The sequence below is a fragment of the Leptosomus discolor genome, chromosome Z, assembly GCF_034619465.1.
Source record: "Leptosomus discolor isolate bLepDis1 chromosome Z, bLepDis1.hap2, whole genome shotgun sequence".
Lineage (NCBI taxonomy): Eukaryota > Metazoa > Chordata > Aves > Leptosomiformes > Leptosomidae > Leptosomus > Leptosomus discolor.
In genome coordinates, this window is record NC_141419.1 from 51,990,631 (window position 1) to 52,008,897 (window position 18,267).

The 18,267-nt window shown below is 42.3% G+C and overlaps 1 protein-coding gene across 2 annotated transcripts; it reads left to right on the top strand.

Moving 5' to 3' along the window:
* Positions 1–7,975: 7,975 nt before the first annotated feature.
* Positions 7,976–17,670, top strand: NANS (N-acetylneuraminate synthase). Of its 2 annotated transcripts, none has more exons than XM_086479568.1 (6): positions 7,976–8,107; positions 9,273–9,500; positions 13,187–13,286; positions 13,548–13,702; positions 14,757–15,023; positions 16,206–17,670. In XM_086479568.1, exons 1-6 carry the CDS (start codon positions 7,976–7,978, stop codon positions 16,413–16,415), a joined length of 1,092 nt encoding a protein of 363 aa, XP_086335694.1. In that variant the 3' UTR covers positions 16,416–17,670. The 2 variants fall into 2 exon arrangements, with proteins under 2 accessions (XP_086335694.1, XP_086335693.1); XM_086479567.1 differs by having other exon boundaries at positions 9,285–9,500.
* Positions 17,671–18,267: the final 597 nt, after the last annotated feature.

Below are 18,267 nucleotides of genomic sequence, written 5' to 3' on the forward strand. Positions count from 1 at the left end.
CTTCTTGAGGAGCGTGCCATATATCTGACATAGGCTAATCATGAGTTCTGAAATAACCACAAGTCCTTGCATAGGCTCTGTTCACAATCTCTTTAAGCTCACCCATGTAGGGTATGAGCATGTAGAACAGGCAACTTTTTTCCACAAGGGACCTGAGGATTAACGCTGTGAACTTTCACAGAATCACACTTGAACTACAGTGCCACTTTCAGCAGTTCTTCCATATGATTTGGTATGTTGTTTCTTTTCTGTGAACTGCATCTTTCCACATTTAGTCTTGCAAATCAAAGGCAGAGATGATAGTATGAGCTTTCAGACACCAATTGTTCTGATGAGATGCATGGTGTCATAAAATACAGCTTCTAGAACACAGTACATTATGGTTTACAGGTATTGAAGTGTTGAGGGGAAAACAATCTATCAGCTAGGGCTATCAGTAAAGTTCTAGCATGAGAACACGGAATAGGTCAAATAAGAGGTAGAAGGAAAATAAAATGAAGCTTTTTTCTGAACCTCCTTTCTCAAGAGCCTGGAGTAAAATACTAGAGCTATATGTAGTGTGTCAGAGAAAATCAGTACTGCCCCACAGTTGGGAGCACAGATTGAACACTGGAAAGAACAAGATCTGGCACAGTGTCAGCAGGGACTGTGCGTGCTGGCCTCCCAAAGAAGTAAATTTATTAGGTAACTGCTAGCAGGAAATACATCCTGTCTTCTGTTTGCTAAGTTATCTACCTAAGTATGTTACTTTTACCAGGAAATACTAGGATTTTGAAAGGCCACATAGGACTCTAAAGATGCAGAATAAGCGAGATATCTGCTAGAATTCTACTTTGTACTGCCTTGCAACACTGACAAGCATCTTTTGAGTGCTGAACAGAAATACGGCTAGTTTAAGCTTCTCAGACTATCTCATCTTTGCCAGCTATCATATGCATTTCAGCTGGCTCAAGAATGCCAGGTGCTTTTCTGAAGTAGGTGGTATGGTCTCAGCCTCTCCCCTCCATGCCTGTTCCATACAGGTGTTTAAACACCATCTGTCCACAAAGAGCAGGCCCAATTGACCTTCACCTCCAAGAGCAACAGTGCACAAGGATTTCTTTCCAAAGGGCTGGAAGCCTGAAGTGTATGTAAGGACCTGAAGCTGTTGTTCATTGTGCCCTCTGATCTGTTGGAGAAAAGCCAGGCAGGCCAGGAGGCTGAGGTGTAGACTGGCACCACTGAGGCAGGACTGACAGCTCCAGGCTAAGCTGACGTGGGACTACTCGGCTCATGACACTGTTTATTCTCACTGTTTTGTGTGCCACCCCAGGCTTTCTGCACCACATGCTTTTGAGCTGCTACTCTGACAACAGATTTACTAATTTCTGTGCTATGGCTCTCCCTTGTGCCTTTTACAAGACTCTGTAACCTTTTTAGAGTAATAATTTACTTTTACACACCTTTCAGGAAGGTGAGAGAGAATTACTCCTCCCCCTCTCTGCCCTCAATTGTTACAGAGTGTACACTTCTCCCTCCTCTGCCCCTACAGAGTAGAGCTGAAGTACAAGAAGATTAGACTGGGCAGTGTCTATTTATTCCCAATGCCAATTTAGAGATCAAAGAATGATAGAATCATAGAATGGTTTCGGTTGGAAGAGACCTCAAAGATCATCTAGTTCCAACCTCCCTGCAATGGCAGGCACACCCCCCACTAGACCAGGCTGCTCAAGTCTCCATCCAACCTGGTCTTGAACACTGCCAGGGATGGAGCATCCACAACTTCCTTAGGCAACCTGTTCCAGTGTCTCATCACCCTCAGGGTGAAGAACTTCTTCCTTGTATCTAGTCTAAACCTGCCCTCTCCCAGCTTCCAAAAATTACCCCTCATCCTGCCACTGCAGGCACTCATAGAAAGTCCCTCCCCAGCCTTCTTGTAGGCCCCCTTCAGGTACTGGAAGGCTGCTATAAGGTCTCCCCAGAGCCTTCTCTTTTTCGAGGATGAACAAGCCCAGCCTGTCCTCATAGGAAAGGTGTTCCAACCCTCCGACCATCTTAGCAGCCCTCCTCTGGACTTGCTTCAACAGACCCAAGTCCTTTATATACATTGTATTGGTTCAGCACACTTCTACTTATTGGTAGCTACAAGAATTCAACACTTCCATAAACTAAATCATAGAGCCTTGAATAAGCCAGCCATAAGATAAAGAATTCAGATTGGCAATTAGATGTGAAAAGTTTGTTTTAGTGATTTGTTCAGTATCACTCAGCAACTTGGCAGCAAATACAGAGTGCATTAGAACTGACTCAATTTAGGGACCAGCTTTTCTCTTCCCCAAAACTTTGATCACCATCAGCCTGCTATGTTCTAAAACACAGAACGTATAGACTTTAAGACAGTCACCTCCACTACACTTGGTACAGCCTGGGGCAAGATTCCTTTTGGGAGGGATATTTTGCTGACTGTTCTATGTATGCAAAAAGAAGCAAAAATTATGATTGAAAAACAATCTTAAAACTGCAGTTCTGAGGTTTTTATAGCCCTAGTCATGCGCATTGTCAAATCAAAAAGTAGTGTGTCCCAGTGATACACACAGGGTTGGAACATACAGATCTCTGCTCCTTCAGCACAGGAAATAACTGAAGGAGAGGCTATAGTTGTGTTCAAGAAGGGAGAAAATAGGCTGATGGTAGGCCTCTGCTTAAATTCAAGATCTTTCAAATTTTGAATGTGTTCTAATGGATCACAACCCTTCACCTGTGACTTCTTAGGAAAAAGAAGTTTAACATCATCTGTTCTGTATCCATCACTGTCTCACTCCTGCCTTTTTCTCATGCAAACTCTTTATTCCTAGTCCCATTTGTGTCATGTTATTTATCCCACTAGGGAAAGGCTTTTTGAGTTTCATGACTCAGTCCCCTCAGCTGCTGTTGCCAGAAGCATTTCTCATGAAACCAGTCTCCTTCAAGTTCCTTTCAGTCCAGCTTCTTGGACTCCTCAGCTCTTGGGCTTCATCCTGTAAGCTAAAAGAATGAAATAGATTAAGCCAAAAGAATGAAATAAATGAAGCTAAAAGAATGAAATAGATGATGAGAATAGAATAAGTGAAGCAATCCCTAGAATTACATAAGTGCAGCTGGAGGATAGCGGGAGGATAGCACTACTGTGAGGCGAAGGAAACTTGAAGACAGAGAGGTAATAAATATGACAAATAGGACCTTGTCTTTGGAGATAAATGAGCAGGACCAGAACAAACGACCCTAATGAGCAAAGGTGATGTGCAAGCCATCTAGAACACCCCTGTAAGCATGCATGAGTAGTGAGGTCAACCAGCGGACACGGTAAGGAAGACTATCAATGACCACCAGAGGACCCCTTAAGACCACCACTCAACATAAATGCACATGTGGAAGGAACATGTAAACATGTAAATATATTCCTGAGTTCCAGGAAAAAAAATACACCTCTCAGGGAAAATAATGAATATGTATAATTTCACTGTATATAGAATGCCACTCCGTACTTTTGGGTGCACTTACCTTTGCAAAGTGATTTGTGTGTGCACCCAGCACTGCAATAAAAGAGTGCCTTGCTTTCTTATACCTACAAATTGGTCTTAGAGAGTTATTGATCTGATATTTCGGTAACAATCCTATTCTCCCCAGTTCACTGACCCACTATCAGCAAGTGCCCCTTTTTATTCTCTCACTTTTCTCTAGGTTCTCCTTATATCTTTTCCCTTCTGAATTCCTTCCCACCTCTGTAACCCTTAACAACTGGTTGTCAGTCAGAGTTGTCTTGTTCACACCATCCCAGCCACCCCCTCCAAATACTTTATCCAGTCTCAGTTTCCCACTTCTTCCCTGTGGAAGTAATTTAAACAATTACTGAACCGCCAGCATTTCTAGACTCATTCAAAATACACAGGGTTGCAAGAGGAAGCTGCACAGAGCAAAAGGGAAATATGCTAGTGATCTTGGCTAGTCAGAACTTAGTGGAATCTTAAGTCCAAATGCTGGGCTGACATAGAGAAAATCTACCGAAGACAAATTCTTGCTGTCACCACAAGGAGTTATACTGCCTGTGACTGTTGACTGGGCAGCCCAGTAAAAATGGTACCATCATTGCTAGTAATAAAACTAATGCTAGGCTTGCAAGGCCACAGAACTGATGGGATGTTAGGCTTGTTATCAACTTGTACGAATTTGCAGTGCAAACTGAAGCTTGGTACCAGGTGTCTTTTGTTATGATGTGGAGTTTAAGTGCGGAATAATACCAGAGACCTTGAAAATATGTGCAGACACTGAAAACAGAGGCCACAAGTCTGTAAACATCTCGCCGGCATTCAGCTTCTGGTTATTGAAGATCTATAACCTTAGGAGCTGGGAACACTGCTTTAGACATAACAAAGAGGACAAAGAAGCAGTCAAAGAACAGGACAAGGCGAATGGTGTGGCCAGGGGAAGTTAACACTCATCAGCATTGCACAGCATGCAGTCCAAGGAAAGGAGACCAAATACTTAAAATGCACTGAGAAACTCAAATATGTTATAAATGGACTTGATATTCGAAAGGAATTGCTGCTGGCAAATGCTTATCATGACTGCATCATGATGGAATTCTCCTACAAACTATGTCAAAGCTGCAAGCATATTACCTGCTTCAAGGACCATGACTCTTCGAAGGTCCTGTATCATGCCAGCCAAGCTCCAGGACTGCATTTGTCTCTTTGTGTCTGAGCGCATGAACTACATGCATTTATTGTCTCAAGCTCTGTAATTCCTGAATAAAACGTTACTACATGTAAATTCAATTTGGCTAGCTAGCAGTGTGACAATTATTGCACCCTGATCAGCCCATAAAATCCTCATTGTGAGTTGGTTCTCCCACTGAAATAAAAGACAAACCTCCAACAGAACCAGGGTTTTAGACATTACGCAGAGTTTCAATTTTGGAATTATTGTGGCCACACCCTCATCAGGAAGTACGTGGTAGGTAGAATAAAACTGCCTGAGTTGGAATAGTTCTCTCACTGTTCCATAGTTTCTGTACTTTTATTTTTTGTTTCTTGCTTTTGTGCTTTACATTAGAATTATAAATGTATAGCTGCATAACCTCTTACTTCCAATTCTACTGCTTTAATACAGGATAAACAAAAGCACAGGAACTCAGTCTTCTGTCATGTTAGACTATGATGGGCAAAATGGTATTCTGCCATTGTAAAATTATTCCAGAAGTTAATTATTTGTTCTGGAGGTACCTTTTTCCTGCTTCTTTACCTGATGGTTGAAAAACTTGCCTCAAGAAAGAAGGATGTGTCTGTTTTGTGTAGCTGGTGGTAAACATTTGTGTAGGAATAACACAGAGCACTTTAAGGGACTATGAGGAACAAATTCGGGCTTTTGGCTGCAAGCCATATTGTTTAGTTGGAGAAATGTCTCATAGGCAAGTAGAGTATATTACAGTGTAAACTAAAATTCAGTGAGTTGTAGCACATTAGAGACTTGATTCAAATATTACAGTTAAGAAGTATTTTCTTAAAGAACTGCTCTTTCAATCAGATAACTTTCAGGGAAACTTCATTATAATTATTCTCAGCATTTATCTGCATTCCATATTAAAGTTACACTCAAAAGTTGTTTTGCACAGCCAGTAATAAGTGTGAGGTGGTTTAATAATGGTTAGTTAATTTTTACAGTCTTAAAATTCAACAGACTATGATATGGCTTTCAACCCTATATAATTCCTGAAATTATATTATTATGGCCCATTATGGGGTATATTAATAATACCTGCAACATATTTTAAACTTTTTATTCTGTCTCTAGAAACACATGCAAAGACATCTAGAAATACATACAAAGTATGTATTGCCTGTTACACAAAATGTAACCATTTTTGTAGGGACTATATTCTACTCAGCTCTTTCTGTGACTGTGGTTCAGCACCCCCAGAATAAGCTATGCCTGCATTTGTATCCACCTGTGACTGTAGTCAGTGTAATTGACCAGTAGAAATGTCTAATACGGGTTCAGTTATAACGAAACTTTCCTGGCTATGAAACAGCCTCCAAATTGACCTGTTTCTAGAGAAGTAGTTGGTTTTGTATGGACACACACTTTCCTGCCTTTTATATTGTCTGCAATACTTCAGCAGACAAAGCAAAAAATTGTATTTATATACCGTCCTCTTCCCACCATCATTTACGGGTCTCAGTGCTTTATAAAAGACAGCATGTATTCTGTCACTTAGCACTGATGTGTCATGGTATACTGCTGCTCTTGAGGCAAGCAAGAACATCCTGGATGTAAAAATGCAGATCATCTTCTGGTCAGATATGTTCAGCTTTCCAAAATATGTGCCAAAAAAAATGAAAATTTCTCACCTTTCCTACTTTATGAGAGTAGGAGCAGGGTTGGTTGGGGTTTTTTTCCACAATATTGGGACTTGCAGCAGCAGAACTGCTGATAGAGCTGCAGTCCTATGTTTTATATCACCAGTACATGGAGACCTTCCTGATATTCTCACTGTCTCATTTCCAAGTTTAACCTTACTCTGATCACCAGAAATCCATTGGCATGGTCTCCTTTCCATTCTAGGAGCCAAATACTTCCAGTCTGTGTTTGTTCTTTGGTCATACCAGGGGTTAATGACATATGTCAACAGAAAGTACTGTGAGAATTCTCCTATCTTTCAGTGATTTTGATTGCCAGTGAACTGGCATAACCAGTAATTTGAGCTCCTTACATAACACAGTCAGCAGCTTCCAGTGGTGATAATTCTCTTTTACCTAAACACCTCCATCGTATCTGGAACATTAGTTCTTAACTTCTGGGTTTTTTTGATCAAGTCTATTCCGCCAACACCTAGCTTTGCAGCTCTCCAGCAGCCTGGGTCAGATAGCCACTACGCTCTTTCCCTGTCCTTAATTCAGCACCTGGATATTACCTTTTAGTTATCAAAGAGAGGAATACCTCAACAATCTCAACAGTGACCATTAATAACCTTCCAAATGTTCACTGGAAGGAGAGCTCCATGGTAAATGATTTTATGTAGCTGGTTCCATGAGATGTGGCTGCTGTCTGATTATCTCCCATGGGTGCCAGTAATGCTACTCTTGAGCGTTTACAAAATTATGTTTATAGAGTCCAAGAGATTTTTCCAGGTTGTTTTTTTTTACAGGCCTGTGGCTTTTTTAATCTTTTAAAGCATGGAAGACATAGAGTAAAACAGAAAGTAAGCCATATATGCCCTGGAGGAACCAGGGTACCTGGTTCCCAGAACTGGTTTGGGTTTTCTGGGAAACTGCATTCCCCCACCACAGAAAACTCTTCTCTGGCGGCGGGGAGACTCGCGCAGGCGCTTCGGCACCAGCCAACCTCCAGCAAGCCCTGCCCGGGGCAGGTACACGGCCGAGCGCTTCCCGCGCTCCGAGGCACACTGCTGAAGTACCGATCGGGCGCCGCTGCTCCACGGCACCGAAGCCCGAGACGCCGGCAGGGCGGGGGCCGAGAGCTGCCGGCAACTGCCTGTCACCGGCGCCACGTTGGAAACCCCCGCCACACCCGAGCATGGGGACCGCCGGCCGGAACCCTGCCGGGAGCCACCCCGGCCCGATTTGCCAGACTCGCTCTCGCCAGAACGTAGACGCGGTCCCGCGGCCTTCAGGGAAGTCAGGCCGGAGGCCAGGCGGCCCACGCCCCCCGTACGCTCCCCGCGCTCTGCTGCCGCCCGCGCTACAACGCCTCCAAGCCTCCGGGCCCCGCTGCCACCGCCGCCTCCCTCCAGCACTTCCGGCCGCCCGGCGCCACCTGGCGGCGCCCCAGGCAGGAGCTCCGAACCCCCCCCGCCTCCTAGGAGGTGGCCGAGGGGGAAGGTGGCGGCGCCCGGCCCCGCCCGCCGCAGCGCTGATTGGCTGCCCGCCTAGGCAGTGGGGCCGCCGGGGGCTGGGGAGCGCCGGCGCAGTGGCGCGCAGGCGGCGGTGCGGAGGGCGACATGTCGCGGGAGTTCGAGCTGTGCCCGGGGCGCCGCGTCGGCGGCGAACAGCCGTGCTTCATCATCGCGGAGATCGGGCAGAACCACCAGGGTGACCTGGCCATCGCCAAGCGCATGATCCGCATGGCCAAGGTGCGCGCGGGGCTGCCCCCGGTGGGCGGGTTGGCCGCGGGGAAGGGAGCGTGGCCGGGCTCGCGGGGCGCCGCGGCGGACAGCGCTACCCCGTCTCCCGCGGCGCTTCCTTCTCCGGCGGCTGGGCAGGCTCTCTCACTGGGGTGAGGCAGGCACCGAGGTGCGGGTGAGCGAGAGCCCCGGGGCACCGGCGGGGGCCGGGAAAGCCTTACGCTCTCACCGCGGGGGGCATTGCGGTCGGGGAGCATTGTCTCCGGGGGGTAGCGGGAGAAGTGGAGTGCTTTACAGGAGGATTTTTTAAAATAAAGTAGCTGCAAGAAGACAGTCGTGGCGAGGGCCCACAAAGCGGGTGCTTGCTTTATAGCCTTTGGTCTGTTCCTCATAGCCTATGATCAGATCGTATTCGCTTTCCGGAGGCACCGGCCTCGTTCACGGCGACGTCTGTGCGTACACAGGCAGATTATATAGTCTCCGACGGGTTACAGCAGTCCTTCAGCCGCGTTACAAGCTAACGGTGAATCTGGGAAAAATCAGATAACTGCTGAACTGTGTCTGATGAACTTCCAATTTGATTTGATTGCATCAGGGTTTTTTTGCAGTAATGCTTGTGTCATCCAGTAAGATAGCCAAGCTGTTTTAAAAATTAGTGTTACATACATTAGATATACTTGTTAGAAAATGGCATATCATCGCTGAAGGAGAAGCAGGGGCATAATGCATTCAGACCTGTGGCTGTGGTATAAGTGCAAAATAGTATAGTCAGAATTTAACCTCACCATTTGTGAACACTTCAAACAAATTTCATACTCCTTGTTCTACAGAATCCTGTCACTTGTTTTCATGTAAAATTATCATGTGACAGCTGAGCTTGGAAGACGCCACAGAAATCAATTCTTCAAATAAGCATTATGCAAAGCAAGAGGCAGTTCAAGTTTGGTAGTTTTAGTATGATTTCTTGCTAGGCTGCTGCTGTCCTAAGTATTCAGGCATTTTGAAATAAAGGGGCTCATGTATATCCTCTGTCACTGTGTTTGTACCTTTTCTGTGATTGCTATGATGATAATGTGAAAACTCCACTGCAAATGAGCACATTAGTTGTACAATCCTTGTGTTCAAACTTAGCATTGGTGCAGTTTCACTTGCACTTCCACTCAGTGTGCACCAGTGTGTTTTGCAGGACTGCGGAGCAGACTGTGCTAAGTTCCAGAAGAGTGAACTGGAGTACAAATTCAACAAGAAAGCCTTAGAAAGGCCCTACACCTCTAAACACTCCTGGGGAAAGACCTATGGGGAGCACAAGCGCCACTTGGAGTTTAGTCATGACCAATATAGAGAGCTAAAGAAATATGCAGAGGAGATTGGCATATTCTTCACAGCTTCTGGCATGGATGAGGTATGTAAGCCATGCTGGAATGACAAGCAGAGTCCAGCTGTTGTGTCTGTTGGTTATTACTTAGGAGTGATAGTTCTTAACATAAAAAGAATACTAAATATGTTTGGACATTGAATTTCTAAGTGAGGCAACTAGAGTAATTGTACTTCTCCCAGTTCACTTGTGTCTCTACAGTTGATGAGTAGCTGGCTGAACATTTTGGAAGACCTGCCATGTATGCTTAGGTATTTATACAAAGAAAATCATCTTGGAGAAAAGGCATCAGTTGAACTCCATAAACAATCAAGGCTTTGAGAGTTTAGATCAAGACTGCAATCTGACTGCTATCTGGTGTTGTTTGGTATATTGTCTCCAAGCATTTCAAACTTCCCCCTGTATTTAAACCAGATTCCTTTCTCAACGTAATCCCTATTATTTCCCTCTTTTTTTTTTTTTTCTTCCTGCTGTTTACTAGACCCCAGATGATGTTTCTTAGCAGCAGAAGTGCTTATAATCCTTTTTCTTTTACTAATCTCCTGGAGAGGGTTTCCACCTTGCCCTGTTACTCCTGAAGCATTTACTGATTTTTGTCAGTGGGCTCTCAAACAGTCAGTCACCAGCTTGTAAACTCCATGAAGCTCATCTGCTGCTGTTCCACATTAAGAGACATGTGCTTTAACTCTTGCATGCTACCCCAAAATTATGTTAGTTACAGTATTACCAAAATCAGTATACAATTGTGTAAACTGGAAAGATCAGGTAAGGGTTAAACCTCAATATAGATCTGAGATTATAGATTGTTTTACTTTTCTTTGTGGCTTAGAAAATACAGAGACACAAACTGAAAGAGACCTTCCAGAAGTAAGCTAGCCCCTCCTGTGTAAAGCCAGCACAGCAGTGTCCCTGTCTTTCTGCAAGTAGCCATATCCAGGATGGGACAAAGATGGGATTTATTTAATGTTTTAAGGTGATCTGTTCAGTGCCTCACTTTCTCTACCATCAGAGAGAGTTCGTGATGTATCTTAATCTCCTTTCTCATAATTTTTTGTCTGTCTCATCTGACATAATAGTTCATACTTGTCTTTTATCTCCTCTCTGTGTATTTGAACACCGTTATCACATCTCTTTTTGGTTTTGTGTTCTCTGGACCAAGCAATTTCAATACCTTCAGCCTTTTAATGCTGTCTTTTCTAGTCCTCTGGCCATTCTCACTGCTTCTATCAACTTATTTTCGTCCTGTTGACCAAAATCCTTGAATTGCTGTGCCCCAGCTGAGATGATATGAGCACCAGATACCATAAAAAGTTACGTCAGATGTCCAACAGATAAAAAGATGTTTTGCATGTATTGCAATAGTCTGATGCCATGGACTCAGAAATAGATCTGTGAAAAGAGGGTGTGGTGATGTTTCTTTAATTGTTATCTTCATGTCTAGGAGACCTGCTGAACAACACTGCTCCTTTAAGAAAAGAGTAAATCCAGTAGTCTTGGACTTCTGTATCTGGACCTATATGCCTTTGGGGGGAAAAAAAAATTACACTTTTTGTTTGATGTTAAAACCTCTAGCTTCTAAAGGCTATAGTGCAATGCAGAACACGTTTCATATGCAGCAGCTAAGATCACTTTCCACCTCTGGGATCCCCCTTTTTTTCAAGATGCTATGCTCCTTTGTGCTCTCCTCATCAGCTAATTAACAGTACTGATGATACATGTTTGTGCCTTAATTACATTACACAGCTCCTAAGATTTCTTGTGGCATTTCTGCAAGACATTGGTGTGGGACATAGAGCAAACATTGCATAAATTGACATAATAATAAGTTCTTGAGAATACGTTAACTTCTGAAAATTGAATGTAACCTCTGGAATTCCAGCTATGTTGAAGAGATTAAATTGTGTGTTTAACTATATGAGGCAATCAATGAAGTGATGCATGAAGTAAATAAAAAGGTTATGAGTAACTCCTTTATCTAACTGTTCCAGTGTGTACTGGAGAGAAAACAGGATCCGACTGAGATCACTCCCTTTAATTTCCCTATTATTTGAGATTACTTCCTGCTCCTTGAATCTCTTACAGAAAAGCTGCTAATTTTCAAGAGATATTTATCTAATGAAGAGTGGCCTTAGATATGAGGTCTGTCTGTCATATTTGAGGCCTACAGGACAGATGGGGAGGGACCCTTTATCAGGGAGCGTAGTGATAGGATGAAGAGTAGCGGTTTCACACTGAAAGAGGGTAGATTTGGATTAGATATTAGAAGAAATTCTTTACTATGAGGGTGGTGAGGCACTGGAACAGGTTGCCCAGAGGAGCTGTGGCTGACTCCTCCCTGGCAGTGTTCAAGGCCAGGCTGGATGGGGCTTTGAGCAACCTGGTCTAGTGGAAGGTGACCCTGCTCGTGGCAGAGAGGATTGGAACTAGATGATCTTTACGGTCCCTTCCAACCCATTCTGTTGGGTCTGTGATTTCGTTTTGTGCAGTCTCCTCAGATTAGATCTGTGGCTTTTTAATAGAGTGTATTTGTTTTCTTCATGCACTGCATTTTTGTGAATAAAGTATATTTAAAAGATATTATGCATCCTAGGTACAAGAAATTGAAACTGCATCATAATGATAGAAAAATTAGACTGAAGAAGATGTGATTCTCTCCTGGATATTAGCACTCTTTCTCTGGCACTAAGTAAATTTGACTGCAACAAGGAATGAACTGAAGAAATTAAAAGTGTTTGTGGGTGGTTGAAGGGGGACGAAGTTAGGTAACTATTTTGTTGTTTCCCCTCAATGTGAATGGAGGATTTCAATATCTCTTTGCCTGTGATAGGTTTGGGATTTTCTTCCTTAAAAGTACTAATTTTTAAAAGGCCACTTACTGATGCAATACTGATTGATTTTCATGGAGCCTCCAATAATTCCTGAGTTGTCTTCAATATAGCACACACATTTTTAGAAGAAAGCAGAGTATAATTAACATTTGAATAAACTGTTTTATAATCTTTTCTTTGGCATATTTTATATTTATTTTCTAGTCTCTCTCCTAGCAAATTCATTTTGAGTTCCCTTTTTGGGCACTTACGTTTTTTTTCAGGTGCTAATTCAGTATACATATAGAGTTTTTCAGAGTGACAGATGTATTCAGGAAAATTACCTGTAGTTTTAAAAACTCTGTGGTTTAGTATTTCTGACCTGCAGGAAGTTATGTCACAGAAGTGTGTCACTAGCTGCGTGCCTGCAGTACGTTTCTCCTTCAACAGGCAAGCTCCTATCTGCAGGTGGTTACTCTCTCTGAAAGTGCCAAAAAAAAAAAAAAAAGGCGAGAATGCTGTGGTCCATAAGCATGTCTTGAAGTTAGAGGAGCAGTGGAGCTCACCTGTACTAAGCAGCTGTACCTACAGCTGGCTTGACCAGCTAAGGCTGGGAGACCAAAGAAACTGCCTTGAGACAGGGATCCCAGTAAAAACCTGTGGAAAATCTGCTTTTGTAGTAGAAGTGTAAAAGAAGACATGTCAATAATACTTCGCCTGGAGGAAGTCAGAAACTAATATCCTTGGAATAGTAAATGTTGTTTCTGGAGCAGTGTATATATATATATATATATTTGTGTATGTGACCTAGTTAATTAAACTTTGGTTATTCTGTTTTGAAGTGTTGTTCTTTATCTTTGATACAGCTGAAATGTGGTAAAATGCAGTGATTTATTTTCCTTGTAGATGGCTGTGGAATTTCTACATGAACTAGATGTTCCATTTTTCAAAGTAGGATCAGGAGATACAAATAATTTTCCGTATTTGGAAAAGACCGCAAAGAAAGGTAAGCATTTTGTTTTGAGCTGTCTTAGTAAACATCACTGTGTCTCAGTAGATCAGTTATTAGATCTTTCCTCCAATTGATTTTGGAAAAAAATCTAAAGTACCTTTAGAAGAAAATCATCCTCACACTTGGAAAAAAACAGATTCACCCAGCTTCCTTTTTTAGTTTAATTGGATTCATTTACTTCAAGAATTTAATTTAATCTTGTGTAGCTTTCTGACAGACCTGGGACAAATCATGTGCATGTTTTCTAATGGCTAGGTCGCCCAATGGTGATTTCCAGTGGGATGCAGTCAATGAACACAATGCGTCAGGTTTATCAGATTGTGAAGCCCATCAACCAAAATTTCTGCTTCCTGCAATGCACCAGTGCATACCCGCTTCAGCCAGAGGATGTCAATCTTCGTGTTATATCGGTCAGTGAATAACCTAGAATGTGCCATGGGTCGGGTACCAGAGAAGGGCTATGCGCTTTTACTGAGGCATATTTCCATGCATACTGGAATTTGCTTGTGAGAAGTTAGAAGATGTATCGTGTTCCTCTAATTCATACTAGTGTTGAAGTAAAAGTCTCCATTGGATCCTCTTTTAGCAGAACCCAGCTTTGAGAAATACGATAAAGGATATTACTTGAATATTCACAGTTAAACAGAGGAAAATATGACATGTGGCTAACAGGTTAACCCTGTGCTTTGTGGTGCAAGGGAAAATTATGTAGACTATTACCATTAAGAAGGTGCGTGGAATTGAGAATTAAATAAGGGGCTAGACCAGAAACTTCTGTTAAAAATGCTTCATGTGAGTATCAGAGCAATGAAGAAAAAAGATTAGGCCCTTGTATAGTTTTCTTTGCTGAAAATATTACTTGGGTATGCCTGATAATGATGCAAGATTTTCCCAAATTGGCCAGTGTTCAAGGACTTGCCTAGCTTTATGCACACATATTATATTATTTTTAGTAAAATGGGACATGGGTGCATTTAATGGCTTTTAGGATTGGGTAACTGTCTCCTATGTATGGCTGAAAGGATTGCTTCAGATTTTCAGTACAAGGTTGAAGAAATTTGTTTTGGGTACAGGTTAAGTTTAATGAGTCCACTGGGTTCTTGGATAGAAATAGAGCACTACTCTATTACTGTAACTTACAGTGATGTAAGCTGTGAAGACCTTGAAGAGTACAACCAAATTAAAAGGAAAAGTGTAAGAGAAGTAGTAGAGTAGAACAAACCTCCTTTTCCTTGTCAGTATTGGTAATCCTAGTGAAATTCTTAGAATGTGATGGTTGGTAATGCAGTGTGACTTACTGAATATAAAAAACCAAACTAAACCAAAACATTCTCAGCGTAACAAACTGCTTGTTTTGTGGCACAGTAATTGCCCATGGTTATTATTGCAGTTATCACTGTTAAATTTGCTTTGTGTTTGAAATTGCTACCTTGGTAATTCAGACCAACTCTGTCATGATTCAAGGCGTATCAGTCGGCTTTTCCCGATATCCCCATTGGCTATTCGGGGCATGAAACTGGCATAGCCATTTCAGTGGCAGCTGTTGCTATGGGTGCTAAAGTAGTGGAACGCCATGTGACTCTCGACAAAACATGGAAAGGAAGTGACCACCAAGCATCCCTGGAGCCACATGAACTGGCAGAGTTAGTGAAAGCCATTCGTACTGTGGAAAAAGCAATGGGTTCTCCAGTCAAGCAACTCTTGCCCTGTGAAATGGCTTGCAATGAAAAGGTAAATTTTGCTTTTGATTCATGTACAGCTGAAACTTATTTAGACCTATAGCTAATAACTATATTCAGAAAAATAGCTTGCTAATTGTTATTGCCACAGTGTTTCTGCCTCTGCACTCAAAAAATTCTGCTGCTAAGTAGCAGTATGTACAGTGTTTATGTTTAGCCTACTGCAATGTTACTATTGACCTGTAATTTTCTATGAACTGCTATTTCTGTCAGTCAGTAACTCTTTTTACCAAAGCATAATGTTTGCGATTTTGAGTTTAATGGAGTTCTGTGTATATCATCCAGTGGTTAACGAAGTTGAGTAGAATCATAGAATCATTTAGGTTGGAAAAGACCCTTAAGATCGAGTCCAACCTAACACTGCCAAGCCCACCACTAAGCCATGACCCTAAATGCCATGTCTACATGTCTTTTAAATACTTCCAGGGATGGTGACTCAACCACTTCCCTGGGCAGCCTGTTCCAATGCTTGATAATCCTTTTGGTGAAAATTTTTTTCCTAATATCCAATCTAAACCTTCCCTGGCACAACTTGAGGCTATTTCCTCCTGTCCTATTGCTTGTTACTTGGGATTGGTGACTGATGCTCACTACAGCCTCCTTTCAGGTAGCTATAGAGAACGATAAGGTCTTCCCTCGGCCTCCTTTTCTCCAGGCTAAACAACCCCACTTCCCTCAGCTGCTCCTCATAAGACTTGCTCTCTAGACCCTTCTCCAGCTTCGTTGTTCTTCTTTGGACAAGCTCCAGCACCTCAATTTCTTTCTTGTAGTGAGGGGCCCAAAACTGAACACAGTACTCAAGGTGCAGCCTCACCAGTGCTGAGTACAAAGTACCCAGTAATAGTAATAATAGGTCTCTATGACTGTATATGAGCTGCTTTTACGCTAAGCTAGAATACTAGTCAGTCTAAGCAGGTTCCCTCCATTCTGATTCTGAAAATTTCCCATGAGCCATTATCTGATTTCAGAAAGGATCTGGATGTTGCTGGCAGCCTAGTTACAGTAAAGGTTTTTTTGCTAACTCAACCTTCATTTGGAATAAGAAGTAATAGGGAGGGCAGTTCCACACAAGCTGTTCCTAAGTAACTGCAGAATATTTTATAGCCTTTTTTGGTGTACTAAGCCTAGGAATGTGTTTGACTTGTTTAACTTATTTTTTATTTCTCCCCTGTAGCTGGGAAAGTCTGTTGTGGCAAAAGTGACAATTCCTGAAGGTGCAGTACTGACACTTGACATGTTGACAGTGAAGGTGGGAGAGCCTAAGGGATTTCCCCCAGAAGCCATCTTTGATCTGGTGGGCCAGAAGGTTAAAAAAAGTATCAAAGAAGATGAAACCATCACTGAGCAAGCAGTGGAAAATCGTGTCAAAAAAGTGAAGTGCTAAACCAAAGCACTCCATTCCATATTTCATGATATAGTGCTGCACAACATATTTGGAGCCTGGTAGATTAGAAGAAAGGGGTGTAGTTACGAGGATCCAAGCAGGTTAGAATTTTCAGGTTCTCATTAGCAGGAAGTTTCTGCAGCAAGTGGATATAAACAAATATAAAAGCTTCCATTTTCTCATAAGAATACAGTAAATCACAATAATTTTGTCTATACTTTGTTCTAACTCTGTGTCTTTTGATGTTCCTCTCTTTCTGCCATTTTCCTCACCCCTGTGATATGCAGATACACTGAACACTAGACTTGCAACTTGATGGATTTTTCTCAAGATGAAGCCTTAGCATAAAGCAGTGGGTTGCAGGAAGCTGCACTCTGTGGAAAATTAGCTTCTTGAGAAAGCTAGGTTCTCAAAAGACAGTACCAAGAAAGGAAGCAAATGGGATATCTAGAAAGGTCCCTTCTAAGGGGCAAGAGAAAGAGCCTTTTTGCGGACTGATGGGCAAGAGGGCAAGCCAGACAGATGAATCAGTGGAAATAGACTTAACCTATGCTTCAAAAAAAACGTCAAAAGTACCTATTGCGAGCTGAGTGAAGCCTGGAATGTGGAATCAATGCTGCAGTGCATTTGGATACCTCTGTTCGTACCTGGGGGTAGCTTCTCAGGTAGGAAGCCAAATGCTGGTGAAGATTGAGCAGCCTCCTTCCTGTACTAACAAGGAAATACATTAGCTTGGGTTTTTTCCCCCCGACACCAGTGTTAGATCTGAGGCTGGCTGCTTGACTAGATCACAACACTGTGCTTCAAGCATGATGGTCAGTGCTCCTCTTGTGTGGTCTGCTCTTGCATCAGCTTCTCACTTTTCAAGTAAGAAATGCATTCCTGTCAGCCTGCTGCTTTTCCCTTTGTCCAGGAAGGAGCAATATGGCAGCAGCTGCAAACCAGGCATTCCTCAATTAGCTTGGTTAACACAGAACTGCTTTGGTGTAATGCATCTTCATTTTTCTGTGGTGGAATCATTTACTAGTGATGGTTATTTGGAACTTGCCACCTCTTGGTCATAAGTTGGTGAAGTATCCTGAATTTGGTCGTGGTGTTTCTGTACCTATGAGCTGTTTACTTTCAAAATGTTTACCCTCCTGCAATTCCGAGGAAACTGTATTCATATCTGTAAACTGGAAAGCAGAGATTCTTTGAATCATGTGCTTGACCATATGTGAGCTCTTGACTTATGCAGTATGCTTGCCTTACATTAAAAAACTACTCAATTTTTAAAAGATTTTTTTTTTTTTAAATTTCAACTTTGAAAAATAAATTTAGCTTATACAACAAGCTATTGTTCGTGCATTTCAGCCTACGGTCAGACCTTGCCTTTGCCAGCACCAGTGATGATTCCTGGGCATTTAGTATTTGAACACTGTGAGATTACCTGAGCTGTTTCAAGTAGCAGTGGTTCTTCACTCCAACAGGGATGGTCCTAGAGGCTGGTGTAAACATAGGCTACAAAAATTTGCAGGACTTTAATTAACATATTGTGAAAAAAAAGAAATTATCCCAACTTGCAAGCTGACTCTCCTAGTTTTATGTGAGCATACCTTTATCTAGCTGCAGATAAAGAGACTTTGCAAATAGGACACAAAAATAAATTAAGCACAGGTGACCCACTGACCAAGTATTTTTATTGCACCTGTGGGTCCTCCAGGCTTTTCATATTCCATGTTAAAAAAAGTACAAAAAATATTTCATATGGCTCTTTAGGTGGTACATCAACATAATTTATACAAGCCAGATCACCTTCCCCCACTGAAAAATGCATATACATTAAAAATTACTGTTAGTTGTCTTCAACTTA

Bases quoted from the DNA above. Each gene is read 5' to 3' on its own strand.
- NANS (XM_086479568.1), top strand. From the start codon at position 7,976: ATGTCGCGGGAGTTCGAGCTGTGCCCGGGGCGCCGCGTCGGCGGCGAA. The intron at 13,287-13,547 runs GTAAGCATTTTG...TCTAATGGCTAG, and splicing joins GGAAAAGACCGCAAAGAAAG to GTCGCCCAATGGTGATTTCC. The intron at 15,024-16,205 runs GTAAATTTTGCT...TCTCCCCTGTAG, and splicing joins AAATGGCTTGCAATGAAAAG to CTGGGAAAGTCTGTTGTGGC.